The sequence below is a fragment of the Trichosurus vulpecula genome, chromosome 8 (genome assembly GCF_011100635.1).
Source record: "Trichosurus vulpecula isolate mTriVul1 chromosome 8, mTriVul1.pri, whole genome shotgun sequence".
Lineage (NCBI taxonomy): Eukaryota > Metazoa > Chordata > Mammalia > Diprotodontia > Phalangeridae > Trichosurus > Trichosurus vulpecula.
The window spans coordinates 36011998-36026589 of record NC_050580.1 but is presented as its reverse complement, the minus strand read 5'-3'; the positions used below and the strand labels follow the sequence as shown (position 1 = coordinate 36026589).

General features: G+C 50.0%; 1 protein-coding gene across 2 annotated transcripts in view; it reads right to left on the bottom strand.

Moving 5' to 3' along the window:
- Positions 1–2461: 2461 nt before the first annotated feature.
- ETFA (electron transfer flavoprotein subunit alpha) overlaps positions 2462–14592 on the bottom strand; it is a 77289-nt gene continuing 65158 nt past the window's right edge. Inside the window, exons 10-12 of one of the 2 annotated variants that reach the window (XM_036734629.1) lie at positions 13386–13451; positions 7833–7913; positions 2462–2737 (exon numbers count right to left, since the gene is read on the bottom strand). In XM_036734629.1, coding sequence (XP_036590524.1) covers positions 2699–2737; positions 7833–7913; positions 13386–13451 — 186 coding nt within the window. In that variant the 3' untranslated portion in view covers positions 2462–2698. The remainder of the gene's footprint in view (positions 2738–7832; positions 7914–13385; positions 13452–14592) is intronic. The other variant, XM_036734630.1, reaches the window with a different exon arrangement.

Genomic DNA, 14592 nt, shown 5'->3' with positions numbered 1-14592 from the left:
ATGAGGGACGGCTGATGCCATCGTGGGGTCGGGAGATAGAATTTTGTATTCGAGGCAAAGCTAGTACTCCCATTTGGCAGAAACACAGACTGCGAAAGCAGCACGGAATCAGGCTGGAAAGGTAGTCAGAACGAGACTGCAGAGGGTCTCAAATAATGTTAATGACAATTAGCATTTATAGAACATTCTGAGGCCTTGCAAAGAGCATCCCATTTGTTACTTCACTTGGCTCTCGTAACCACCTTGGAAAGTAAGTGTTGTTACCCCAGCCTAGAGGGAAACCTGAGGTGACTCACGTGGCTAGTATCTGAGGCTGGCCCCCAACACAGGGTGGTTCGGGATTTATCCTCTAGGTAAAGGGGAGCCACGGAAGGTTTCTGAACAACAGCGGCATGGTTAGACCTCTGCAGCAGGCGCGCCATGTTGGCAGCTACGGGCGACTCATCCATCGGACAAGGAGAAGCCAGCCGGGACCAACAACGAAGTTACAGCAATGGCGGGAATGAGGCAAATGGCCTAACCCTGTGCAATGGTGACCAAGGAGGTGACAGGGAGGTTCCAAAGGGTCAGCGGTGCTCGGTAAGTGGTAGGACCAAGGTGGTCAGGAAGGGACCAGAATGTTTAGAGCCGCAGAGGCCACTGAATCCAAGCCCCAGCATTTAACAGATGAGGTCACTGAGGCAGACAGAGGGTCAGTGGCTCAGCCAGGGTCACCCGGCCAGCGTCCAAAGCAAGGCTTGAATTCAGCCTTCCGTCCACTGCACCATTTACCTGACTCCTAACTTAAAGCTAGGGGGAAGAGTCAGTGCAACCCCATCATCGTACAGAACTTTAGAGAAGCATTTGCAGGATGGTAGGGTGAGCAGAGAGGCTCCTGACTGATTTTCTCATTCAAAGAGATGAGGGGGAGGAAGCCTTAGGAGCTTTGAGGCAATTGGGGAGAACATGAATTCGTCTAGCCCTGGTCCTCAGGATGGGGGGGGGGGGGTGTTCGGCAAGGCAGGAGCGCAGGGGTGGGATGCCCAAAGGTGGAGTGAGGCTTGATTGGGTGTAAACAGTGGCAACCCTCAAGGGCTGATGGAGGATGTATGCTAATAGAGGACAGGTGAGACCAGGACAAAGGTGAAGGCCTAGGAGAACAGGGAGGGATGAACAGGATTGGAGGAAATGAGGAGGAGAGCCAGAGAGGCTTGGAGAGCAAAGGACCCATCCATGGAGTGATGGTTTGAGCTCACACAGGCCTACCCTTGGAGGGAACTGAGGGGGAACTGGGGTCTGGGGGCTTGAGGGCCATAAATGTCATGTGGCCTGGCTGCCGAAATAACTGGAACAAAGGGCTCATTTTTCATGAGCTCGCTCCCCACTGGAGTTACAAAATAGATCTTCAGGGTGTTCTTTGAACAGCTTTTTAAACATTTATGATGCACCAAAAAGTCCAGCACAGCACAAGCAGCCCACGCTGGCTCCAGATGCTCCCTCCCCTGAGCAGACACAGAAGGATCTAAGCCGATGAGACACGAACGCAAGAGGCAAAGTCAACCAGCTTGACTTGGTCCGTTCAGGGTTAACCTGGGCCAGCTTAGTGGTGGAGCTTCCATGCTTTCTCCCTCAGGAGATGCCTGTGAGCAGAGCCCCTCAGGAAGGGACCCAGCGCAGTGTCATCAAGAGCACCTTGTTCTGCCACACACCTGCTGACTCAGACCAGTTCTGGGCCTCGGTTTCCCCACCTGTAGACTGGGAACAATAAAACCCACACCATGTGCGTCCTAAGGGCTGGGGGTCAAATTACAGAATGTAGGTCAAGTGTTTTGTGACAGAAAAGTGTTACCCAGACATGAGCACCTGGTCCTGGCACTTAACAGCTAAGGACCACTCTGAGCCTGTTTCCTCACCAATCCATCCTAGGTGCCTGAAGGCAGCTGCGAGGGAAGCGTCTGATACACTCATGTGCTGCCTTGTCCTGGCCCAGAAGTGACCCCAGTTTTAAAGCTCTGATGCCAGGGGAGCACAGTTCTTGGCAGGCACTCAAAGGAGCCCAGTGATGGGCAGTCTGCCTGCCGTCCATGGATCAGAGAGATTCATCAGAGGGTCAGAGGTAGGGTGGTTAATTTCACAATAACTCATGAAAACTCTTGACTAAGGCTGAGAGGCCGCAATCTTTATCACTGGAAGGTATGTGCACAGTTGAGGAACGTCATCTTTCAAGGCTTCAGTGTGGCACAGAGATGACCTCAGGGTCCTGAAGGCTATCCTGGGGTGTGCGTGAGTGCGTGTACAAGTGTGTGTGTGTGTTTGTGCGCGCACGCATGTGCATGCAAGCACCCTTGTGGGGAAGGGAGGGGGTGTACATCCAGCTCAAAGCATTAAGCAAAGTCATAAATAACCTTCCCCACCCATCTCCCCAAACTCTTAGGTTTGACTTCTCAAAAGCCAAAGCATGAAATGTGTCTCAGTGCCAGGCTTAAGGTTGTCAGTACTTTATTATTGGTTTTATTAGAGAATTAGAAAACATTCAAAAATGATGATGTCTGGAACCAAGAATTAACTTAAAAAGGAAAATGTGAATCTTCCCATAAAAGACATTCTGGCCCTTTTAGGATTTAAAAAAAAATTGTCTGAAATCAGCCTTCCAAGCTTTCCCCGGCATCTGTGATTCTGGGTGATTGTCTGTCTCAAACCATGACCTACGGCAGCTTTGTCATTTCTTCTTCAGTATCTCGGTCATCTCAGGAACTACCTGCAAATGAAAACCAAACAGGAAACTCAGACACTGAAGGAATCGTGCGGGCGGTGCACCCAGCACAGGGAATACTGCTGCCCTCACTGTGCCCAGCAAGGGATGTGCTCTGTTAGACAAAGGAATGGTTTTTCCACTGACAGACCCCGCAAGATAAATTCATGTTCCCTCTACCAGGAAGCCCCTACTTCCTGCTCACGCTACCCAGGACTCAAGGCAGAGCCTTCCATGATCCTTCCAGGCAGCACTGAGCACCCCACTTCTCAGAAGTAAAAATGATTCAATGCTGCAAACACTTGTTATTAAGCACCTGCTACATACAAAGCCCTCACTCACGGAGCTCAGTCTAGGAAAGAAGATAAACCATCAACACAGATCACTATATTCCAAACAACTACAATCAATGCAAAAGAAAGTACAGCATGAGGTCTAGCACTATCCTGACAGAGGGATGAGGGAAGGCTTCTGGGAGGAGGTGCCTTCTGAGCAGGGCAGCTGAAGGGAGAGAGAGGGGCTGGTGAGAAGAAAGGAAAGCCTGGGGTACCCTGCTTGGCTGAGGCCTTGAGCAGATAAGAGGGGAAGCCCAGGAGGAAAGGGCTGGAAAGATACCATTACATGGCATGTTACATCCATGGCCTCCCTGGAGCCTCAGCACCCCCTGGAAGTAGTGCCAGGATTCAGAATTAATAGAGGAGAATGCCTGGCTCAGGGCCACGCTAGGCTAGAATGCAGCAGGCCCAGGTGGCCAGGGAGCAGAGACAAACAAAGGGCCCCAGAGAGGGCCTGCATGGATGGGTTCACCTTCTACCATGCTCTTCCGGCTACCCCAAACTGCCAACCACTGAGCATTCAAGGCAAAAGACATGCATGGAGGTCGTGAGGCCATCCTGGCTGTCCATCCAGCCACGTATCCCCAGGGAGCAGGGAACTTCTCCCATCCTCCTGACACGGCGGAGAGGGTTACGGTGACAGGAGCTGCTCAATGAACACTCCTCACAGAAGGGCAGTGACTGGCAGTGATCACTCTGTGCAGGTGGGCATTGAGTAAGAAATCAGCTGCAACTGTAAACATTTTAAAGGGCTCCAAAGAGCACTGGGGCTGGCATCGCCTCCCGAGACCACTCCTTGGATGCATCAGGCCTCTCCTGCACACCCTGAAGTAACAAACTTGAAAGGAAGAATTCAATTCCAGGGCATCTTCTACAATGGAAACTCCTGGAACTAACTCCAGAGACTCAAAAATAAGTTCACAACAACCGACACCAACACTAGAATTTCTAAGAGTCTTCTATAACTTTGGGAACAAAAGTAATTCCAGATTATCCTGTGACCTCAGTCAGCACTTTGATTTCATTATTAATTTCTCATACTCTGCTTTGGGTACAGAAGGTGGAGCTGAGAGGGCCAGAGTCCAGTCCTCAGGAAGCTGCAGCCCAGAGGGGACACGTCTTGTCCAAGGTCACACAATCCAGCAAGTGGCAGAGCCTGAACTTGAAACCATACCTTCCAAGTGTCAAGCCCCAAGTTCATTCTAGCAGGCTGCCAAAGCCCAATGGTTTAAAAGAGATTTTTCCAACCCCTGCACCCTGTCCATGTACCAGCCCCTGGTCTGCTGTGGAGCCCTGCTGCCTGCCACCTGAGAGGCCTGTGTTTGGGTGCTCTGCAGGAGCACTGGCACAAGAAAGAGCCCGTGGGCCAGCAGGTCAACAGTGGATGCCTGTGATGTGCAATACGCCTGAAAACCTAGCCTGGTGGCTCCGGCAAACTATCAGTTACCCTGTCTTTCTGAAGGCTGTGGGTTGCCCCAGCTCACAAAGATCCCAGCTGAACTCACCACTGATGAAGATGCTTCTCAATTATTTAACAGAGCTACATTTCCATTAGGTGGAAATAATGTGTTCGTACAAAATTTATTAAGGAAATTGTCGACATGTTGTTTGTTCCGAATGTCGCTTTGTCTCCAGCCTGGGCCGGCAGGCGCTCACTCAGGGATGGCACTAAGTGCTGGCACACCTTCTCTGCCCACTCCTTGGGGCACAGACTATGAGCTCATTCATGCCACCCACACAGGCTACATGTGGGTCAATCTGCAGGTGGCAATGCCCAAGGCTGGCATAAAATTCATGATGAAGCCTCCTCTTCTACAAAAAAAAAAAACAACCTTTTTTTTTTTTTTACGCAGAAGCTATTTTTTTTTCTCTGCCTGTCCTTGCTGTCCATTCACAAGAGCTGTTCTCTCCATTTGGGAAAAAGAAAATGATACTTAAATTCATAATAAAAAAGGGCATTTAAAAAAAAAAACAAAGAAAAGCCGCTGCCTCTCTGGGTGCTAAGGGCCGCTCTGCACATCTGAAAGGGGCTAATGGATGGGTCCCTCTGCCTCTGTTAGCCCGTTTCCACATCTGAAAACTGGAATGCTACGTGTCATCCTCTCTCACGGGGTTGGTGTGAGGAAAGCACTTGGCAAATGTCGCTGTGCTAGAGAAACGACAGCTCATATGATCTATCGATACTGTTGCCATTTAAACGATCTCTGTAGAGGTCATGGGGGAGGTGGTCTTGACAACCAAGCAGGACGGTCAACGAGCCTTTTATGAAGCGCCAGGGGACTGGGGTTGGGGGTGGACAGAGGGGGTAAAAAAGCCCACAAGCCTAGCAAGATTTAAGTTGCTGACAGGATTCTCACTGGAGAGGTTTCATGCACTTGGCACATTTTTACTGAGTCCTGAGGACAGATTCAGTCTTAGCCTGCCAGGCATCAGACGGACTGGAGGCCCGAAGCCTCAGTTCCCCATCTACAAAATAAGAGAGCGAGACAATGAAGTTCCAAACCATAGGATCCTTTAAAAAAAAATACGAGATGGGGTTGCTCCTGTCCTCCAAGAGCTCACTAGAGCAAGTAGGGCCCTAGAGGTTCTTTTAAATAGAACCAAGCCCGCTTTAGTTGTGGAAAGCTGCTCAAGAGCCCTGGAGCCCGAGGTGGGGCCCCAAGAGTCAGGGCACACTTCCTGCAGGGCTGTCTGGAGGACGGAGGACATCCATCCGGCCAATGGGCAAGTGCAGAGGGATGAAGCGCAGAGAGTCCCTCGCAGTGCTCCTGTACTTTTCCCACAGTAATCAGTGTTCACTAGGAAGAGAATGATGATTTCCCATGGGGAACTCCTACTGGGGGAGTGGAGGAACTCTCCCCTGGACTAGATCAAACCAGTAGTCAATGACTCAGCAGACAAGAGGCCCAAAGAAGTGACTGACTTATGAGTCATCCATCTAGTCTGTGCCAGAGTACATTTGAACCCAGGTCTCACTAGCTCTTGGGGGCCAACATGCTACCCACTGTGCAACCCTGTCTCTTGACTTCCAGCACGTGAAGGACTGTCACATGGAAAATGGACTGGGCTTGTTTTGCTATGCCCCAGAAGACAGAGGGAGGAAGTGGCAAAGAGTTGGACTCAGAGAAAATTTCCTAAAAGTGGGCTATGCCCTTGTGGAACAGGCTGCCCTTCCTGGAGGTCTCTGAGCCAAGGCTAGATGCCCCTTTGTCAGGGTGGGTGCAGACGGGATCTGTCGGAGGCCAAGCAATGTAACTTTCATTGCTCCTACATGACAACAGATCTTGTCTAGTGTTGGCCAGACATGCCCAATCACCTGCCCTCACATCCTGATCTCTAGGTCTCTCTAGGAGACCTAGGTTACTCCGGGAATTTGCAGAAACAGATAAGGCAGGACCACCGAGGCCCTCACAATGCCACTACAGGAAAGTGTCTATCTCAGTCATCTTGCTGGTCCTTACCCTGCCAGCCCACATACTACAGAGAGAAGGCAGCAATGAATGTTTAACTTAATCTCATTTTTCAACGAATGACTCAAAATATCTCCTAATCCTCCACTCCCACAACTCCAGTTTACAAAGAAAAAAAAAAAGCCTGCCTTGCAAATAAGTATGAAAAACTCATAGGGTCCCACACTTTTTAAACAGCCTTCCTTTCCCACTAGGACATGACCAGGAACCAAAGAAAAGAGAACATTTTTCTCAACTAATAGAGCAAAACCAAAAAGCTCTGGGCCAATTCGCAGACAGTGAATCCCAACGCTAGACTAACTGAACTGCCTATTTTTTGGCAACATTTAGTTTTAAGCTAAATATGGCTGCCTTGGGTGATTTCCTAGGAAAATGTTGCAGTGTTTTTAACAACCCCAAAGCTTCTCCCTGAAACAAAGGCCCATCTTTTTAACTATCTTCTTCCACTGACACTGAAGGGTGAGTGATGGAAGGCAGCCATCCCATCTGGCCACAAGAGGTGGAAGCAGGGCAGAAATGGCATCCTTGGAGGTGGGCTGGCCAAGGGGCGCAAGAGGCCAGGTGATGCAGAGGCCACAGAGACCATGTGAGATTGAAGAATTGGAACTAAAGCAATGCTTAAACATCTACAAGGGGGGCACGTGCCAGTCCAGTGGGCAGTCCCCTTGTACAGGATGGATGGGGAGGGAGCTGCACAGAATGAAAAGGCACTCTCTGCCCAGAGGCCTGCATTCCCTGAACCATATTCCAGGAAGGATGCTTCCACTACAGCGGGTCTGTAGCAAGGCCACCAAGACAGAGAAGGAGGTCACTGTGGGACCTCAAAAAGGCCACTCCCCTTCCAGGGCTTTGGTTTTTTCATCTGTACAATGACTGATCTCTGAAGTACTCAGTTTCACATCACACACTGGCCTCAAAATACAGGAATGGGACAAGGGAAATATGAGGAGACTGGAGCTCTGCTGCTAGCTGGTGGGGCGCTCAGGATGATTCTGCTCTCTCTGGTCCGCCCCCAACATGGTCTGAATCAGATGACCTCTACGGCTGTATCTAGCTGCGATATTCTATAATCTTCTTGCAGAAATTTAGTAAAAAGAAGCTGGTATTTGCGTGCTATCCCAATGCTTAACTTACCATCCTTCTTCCAGGGAAAAATGAGAACATTCCAGAAAAAGCAATTCAGTTTCTCTTGAAAACTTCCTTGAGGTCCTGACAGCCTCAAAGTCCTGACCATGGATATGACCCTCTTCACAGCATGCTCATATGAAAGCTGACTCTCCCTCAAGTCACACTCACCTTAAATAAATCTGCAACGATTCCCACGTCTGCCACCTGGAAAATTGGGGCCTCTGGATCCTTGTTAATAGCCACGATCGTCTGTAAAACAAGAGAAGACAAATCCAGGTTTACCTCTTTATCCGTGAGGGCTGGGAAGGGGCAGCAGAGTAAAGTGCTCATGCCCTCTCATCCTGCGTGATTCTCACCACTGCACTCAGGATCTGTATGTGAAAGGCAGCACGGAGCAGTGGAGAGGGAGCTGGACTTCAGAGGGAGGAAGCCTTGGGTTCAAATCCCATCTCCCACACTTAACAGTTTGACCATGGGCAGATCTCTCCAGCTCCAGCAGAATCACGGAGATGACACCTCCCAAAGGTCTTGTGAAATGGGATCCATCCCTATTCCTACCTTTGGGATTCTCTAGCAGCTTGGTGAAAGAACGTGGGCAAAGTCTGCACTAGCTGGATCGGTCCTAAGAAGGGGAGAAGCCCTGGCCATCTGCTTCCCAAGGGCCCCTGGAGCCTCTTCCCACCTCAGGGGTACCCTGAAACATCTGAGGTCTCTGACACACTCCCAGCTTCTACACAACTGGGACTTGTCCCCTTCCAGGCACCTCTGTTCTTGGTGACATCTCCTTTGCCCCCTTTTCTGGACAAGTCATCACTCGGGACCCCTGCAACCTGCCTCCCTGCACCCACCACACGGCATCATTCTCTACTTTAGCTGCTTTTGCAGTTTTCTCTTTTCACAATTATCTCATCCTTAAAATATCCAATAACTAAGAATCTGGTGGCTCACAGGTAGTAATAAAATTTTTTTAGAATAAAACTATTATTCTTTGCCCCTCCACAACTGGCCCTAGTCATAGCTCTCACAATAAACGAGAGTTTTATCTGAAATAGAGCACACACTTTTGAAAGACTGTCTGCTCTGCTACACTTGCTAAGTGTCCTGGGCAGGACATGTCCCCCTCAGTCAATCCCCCAAACACATCATACCACCTATCGTTTGTTATCGAACAGCATCTGCCCGTGAGTGGACACAGACTTCATTCAATAGTAAAACAATCAGGGCGGGGGGGGGGGGCATCTCCTCCCCACCCCTACACTCACAGATATAATTACATAGCCCATCCTTTGCAAGAATAACAAAATGTAAACACTGTCTTCTAGGGAGGATTTCCCTAGAGCTTCACAGAATGAGGTGGCCTGGCCACCCACACCAGTGACATCACAGAGCCACAGATGCATCTGGGTGTCACATGTACTAGGTCTCCGGCAGAAAAGAATATTCCTCCATTAAATGATATACAATAATAAGTAAAGGCTCCTCCTCCTCTCTTCAAAGACTTACGTTTTAGTTGTGCAAATTCAAATAGAAGATGATTTGAGGATAAGAGACAAACATGAACAAGACAATTCCTAAGATGACAGATCTTTCTTTGGTTTCCCTTTTGCAATTCCAGGATTAAAATCTGGGTCACAACCACACATGGAAGGCAGAGTTGAGTGTCCGAGGGGGCAGCACATTTTTGATTCAGCAAAGGGGAAGGACCTGGTGCAGCCCCAAGAGGGGAGCTGCAGGGCCGCTGAGCCCCACAGCATGCTGGGAGAATCAGGGTCTTGGGGGTGGCTCCTCCACAAAAAGAACCCAAGAGAAGAGCAATGTGCCCACACTGTAGGGACCACTGAGCCATCAACATAAAGAATGTAAGCCAATCAGAAGCCACATCACAGAAATGGAACTGCCTAGATTGTCCCTTCACCTGGGAGAGAGGAGGGGTAACAGTGGGCTCCCTTTGGCTGACCACTCACAGGAATAGGTCTGCACTGCCCCTCTGCCCATATGTACCACATCAGAAACACTTCTTGGGATCTCTAAGCCTTGTTAGTACCTCCTTCCTTCCCAAGCTCATCCTCTTTCTTCTCTCAGATCTGGTAATCATGGGCACTCTATTTGGATTCTAAGTTTGCACAGAAAAGACTAGAAGCCAATTGGAGCCAACCATCCTAGCATGCTATTTTTAGCAGAAGGGACCTCTGAGGTTATCTAGCCCAGCCTGCACCAGATCTCCTAGAGGAACCCACTCAATACCCTGTCTAAGGGGTCAAACATGCAGCCTGGCCCCAGGGAAGCCTGTCATACCTACCTCTATGCAGCTTCCAACCAAGCGGCTCATTCTGCCCTCTACCATCAAGCAAGTGACAGTGCTTCCAGTGCTTACGAGGAAGGCACCCTGGCCTAGAATGTTCACTTAGAGTCAGAGGAGACCTCAAGTAAAACCTGACCCACCATAACTCATTTTGTGAGCATGGATAGATCGAACTTCACAAGGCCCCAGTTTTTACATTTGTAAAATGGAAATAGCTCCAGTATTACCTCAGGGAAGACTGGAGGGTGAAGGTAAGAAGCAGAGAGAGGGGAGAGAAAAGAAAAGGAAACTCATGATGGAGGAGGGGAGAGGGGCTGCTGCAGAGGTGATGCAGGGAGGAGCCATCTGCCCACAGTGGAGCTGCAGGGGAAAGGTACAGGGTGGCCAGCCCAGGGGATCGATCCAAGGAGGGCCGGGGGTCTGAGGGCTGGACTGGCTCATTACAGGGAAGGACAGGCAGCAGGTGAGAACCCTCAGGGACCACAGTGAGATTAAGGGTGGGATGAAGGAGGCCAACGGAGCCCAATGCAGGCAGTGAAACCTGCATGAAGAAGCTGAGAGGCGAGTCCTGGAGAAGGGCCCGAGGGGCATCGAAGAGCCTCCCTCCTCCTCTGGCTCAGGACGCAAGCTCTGCCTCAGCTGAGATGGAAGGTGCACGTACGCCAAACAACTAGGATGACGCCATCCAGCAGCCCAGGACTCTCTTTCTCTCCCCAGACTTGGTCCTCAGATAGGAAATCTGGACAGCATCTTCCTCTCATTCCCCACTGCACTAATTCTATCTCCCATGACTTCTTGTCTCTAGCCACAACCTCTGGCTGGGTCTCCCTGCCTCTTCTCTCTCCATTCCAGGCCACCCCCACCTCCCACCAAAGGTAAGAGCAGATTCTGTCACTGCCATCCCTAAGAGTGGCTCCCTATCACCTTCAGGACCCAAAAGAAACCCCTCTGTGGAGCTTGTAGAGACCTTCACAACCTGGCCCCATCTCCCCTTTCTGGCTCCCTGGACATCAGCCACTCTCCTGCCTTCAGTGATGCAGCCAAACTGACCTGAAGGGCCTGCCTTCCTCAGCCCCCTGAAGCAGCACTCCTCATAAAGCCTTCCTGCTGCACGTGCCCTTTGCCCTCCCCCAACCCCTCAGGCGTGGAGCCTTTTCTACTCCATCAACACTTCGATGTGTGCTCTCTGTCGCCCTCCTGGATAAGCAGCGATTATTTCATTTTTTGGATCTGTATTTCCAGTGCCACCAGCCATCCTTGGCACACGGTAGATCTTCATAAATGTTTACTGATTGATTGGTGTTGTCTTGACAAGAAGAGGTCTGGAGGCTTGGAGGCAAGATCCTGGAGGGGAGAGGCCTGTGGTGGGAGGTTCGGACCCTGAGGAGTTCTGATCCAGCACTACCCAGACCCTCCTTGTACCAGGTCAATAGGGATGGAAGTGCACTATCTAAGCCAGCAACAGGAGGATGGTGTGACCTCACCTCGGGGAGCCTTGAACTTGAAGCCCATTAAAATGTCTAGATCCTTCCAACTCCTAGGCCAAGCCTATGTGTGCAGCTCATTCCTTGAGCTGAAATTAAGGCTGCCAGTGGCCCTTGATCCCACTGGCTTCTCACTGGATGGACTGTGCAATTCCTCACTCCTGCCAGGCAGAGCTATTGGAATCTCACGCTCTCGTGCCTCCCTGATGCGTAGTAGTTACAAATCAATAAATTGGCTGTCTCTTGTACCTGCCAGCAGTTCTGGGTTCGATGGGTCAATGGAGAAAATGAGCCATATTTCACTGAGAGGATGAAAATTATTTAACGTGAGGGGAGACAAATCAAGGCCCATGTGAATTAGCTATCCCAGCACCGACGGCAAGAATACCGACAGGACTGGAGGCAGCTGGAGGCACAGTGGACAGAGCTCCGGGCCTGGCGTCAGGAAGACTTGAGTTCAAATCGGCCTCAGACACTCACTAGCTGTGTGACCCTGGACGAGTCCTCCGCCTGACTGTTTCCTCAGCTATACGGTGGAGATAGTGACAGCGTCGATCTCACAGAGCTGTTGTGGGGATCAAATGAGATAATGTGTAAAGCGCTTAGCACAGCACCAAGCACACAACGGGCCCTCTATAAACGTGGAGACCGAGGTCAAGGGCACCCTACACTGCGTCACCACTGAGCCGCTCAGAGCTAAGTCCTGAACCAGGCCTCCTCATACTCCCCTGACACCACGCTGGGCTCAAGTCTTTGACATGCAATACTTCTACTGTCGACACCATCCCTGAAGGTGGGCAGGGATTGGCACCAGGATCTGCCAGGTAGGAGAAGGCTCTTAGAAATCCCCAAATAAATCTTGAGAATAATATTTCACATTTTCCCCCTTTAATTCAACAGTTACACATTCCCTCGTGGCATCCATTTTTGTGGCTCAGTCTAGAAACCTGCCTGACTGGTCCGTGGGCTGATCCGTTTAGTGGTTTAAAAAGGGTCCTAGATGCACTTCTACAAGGCAGACGTTAAACATTTTAAAGTTTGATGATATTTTCTATCAAGCTTTCATGGGAGTAGATAAATGCACAAGTGTCAGGCATCACTGACTCTATGAAAGACTGAGTTCATAATTCAAATTATACCTTGTTATGCATGAATTAACATGTCACATTCTGAAGCATATGGCTTCCCTGGACTCAAGAGCCGACCAGGCCTCCACTAGCCCAAACACAATCGAAGCAGCAAATTAAAAACAAGTTTTTCCTCTCCAATCCCTTTTGGAGTTTACCTCAGAATTAGGTGTCACTTGATAATCAAGCTGACCATGACCTACAGGTTGCGCTCAAAATGGGCCTTTGTGGGTAGGTCTAAAGTAGTAAGAAGGAAGAGTCTGACTTGGGAGTCAGAAAGACCTTTTGCTAGCCACACACCCCTTACCATTGAGTCGCACCACCTACATCTTAAAATGAGGGTAATAATACCTCCCAAGACTACCTCACATCCCAGGGTTGTTGTAAATCTTAAGAATGCACAGAGAGTGCCATGCAAACTTTAAACAGCTGTGTACAAACCAGCTGTGATCATCAAAAGGCTGTGTTCACTCCTGAAGGTAGGCGCTCCTCTCTGCCCAGCCCAGAGATCATCACAATGGGCTCAAACCCCCTTCCACCATGCAGAAGGCACGAAGTAGGGTCCTAAAGTCACCGGGTGTTGCAGCTTCATTTTACAGTCATGGTCACATGGCAAGCTGACAGCCAATGAGGCCCCAAGCCTCCTGACTCCTGGTCAAGTCCAGGGCTCTCTCTACTGCTCCACGTTACATCTCAAGGTAACGAGCCTCAGACAGTAACTATTTAAGCAAGCCACAGAGGCATACACCATTAAAGACCCATTTCCCCTCCTGGCGATGGGCAGCAGCAGCGACACCCTGTGAGTTACCTTGCTGTCTTTCATTCCTGCTAAATGCTGGATGGCTCCAGATATCCCCACTGCGATATACAGTTCCTGTAACCAAAATGGTGACATCATTAATAGACGTTGACATGACGAGACCTCACCGTTAGCATCACACTTTGTGTGATACATCAAAAGATGTGCATTGCTGCCAGCGCAGTCAGGCTGTCCACAAGGATTGTTAGGCACCTACTATGTGCCGGGCACCATGCTACATGCTGTGGACACAAAAAGAGGCAAAAGAACAGTTTCTGCCCTCAAAGAGTTTGCAACCTAATGGAGAAACACCATGCGAGCAAATATGTGCAAACGAGCTATTTATAGGAAGGCATTCAGAGGGAAAAGGGCTGCAGAAGGCTTTCCTGCAGGTGGGATTTTAGAGGGACTTGAAGGAAGCCAGGAAGCCAGAGAGAATGGACAGAGCCAAGACATGGGATGACTTGTCTGTGCAACAGCCTGGATCAAAGAGTACCTGCTGCACAGGATGGTGTAAGAAGACTGAAAGGGCAGGAAGGGGCCAGGGTACGAAGGGCTTTGAGTGCCAGAGCATTCTGTGCTTGTTCCTGGAGACGACAGTGAGCCACTGGAGTTTACTGAGTAGGAGGGTGACAAGATAGGCCTGTGCTTTAGGAAAATCCCTCTGGTGGCTGAATGGAGGACAGACTGGAGTGAGGAGAAACCTGAGGCAGGCAGACCGCTGCCTCGCCCTACCTCATCCCACCCCAGCAGTTACTACAGCAGTCCAGGTGTGAGGTAATGAGAGCCAGGTGGTGTCTTCCATGGCTCAATAACTGGTTTTCAGGAAATGTTGGGAACCAAATAACCCTGTCACCTGTTCTCCAAACTCTCACACCAACAGGACCTTATGGCACTGGTGTTCACCCTGCTTGAGTCCCCCCGCGAACCATGAGAGGCACTGGAGGACTTCAGCGGGGTAAGGGTGACCACAGCTAGATGTTAAAATCATGTGTTACAACATGTTCCTTGGACAGAAAAAGACTGGGAAAACACTTCTTATATCAATGCCTTCCTCCCTCTGAGACTTTCCCCAGGAGTTCTAGCTCAGGGACTTACAGCCTATGTATCTGTGCTCCTCACTGAGACAAACAGCAGACTGTGACATCAGGAAGAACAGTCCTCAAAGCCAGGAAGACCTGGGTCCAAGTCTGGACTCTGATGAACACAGCTATGT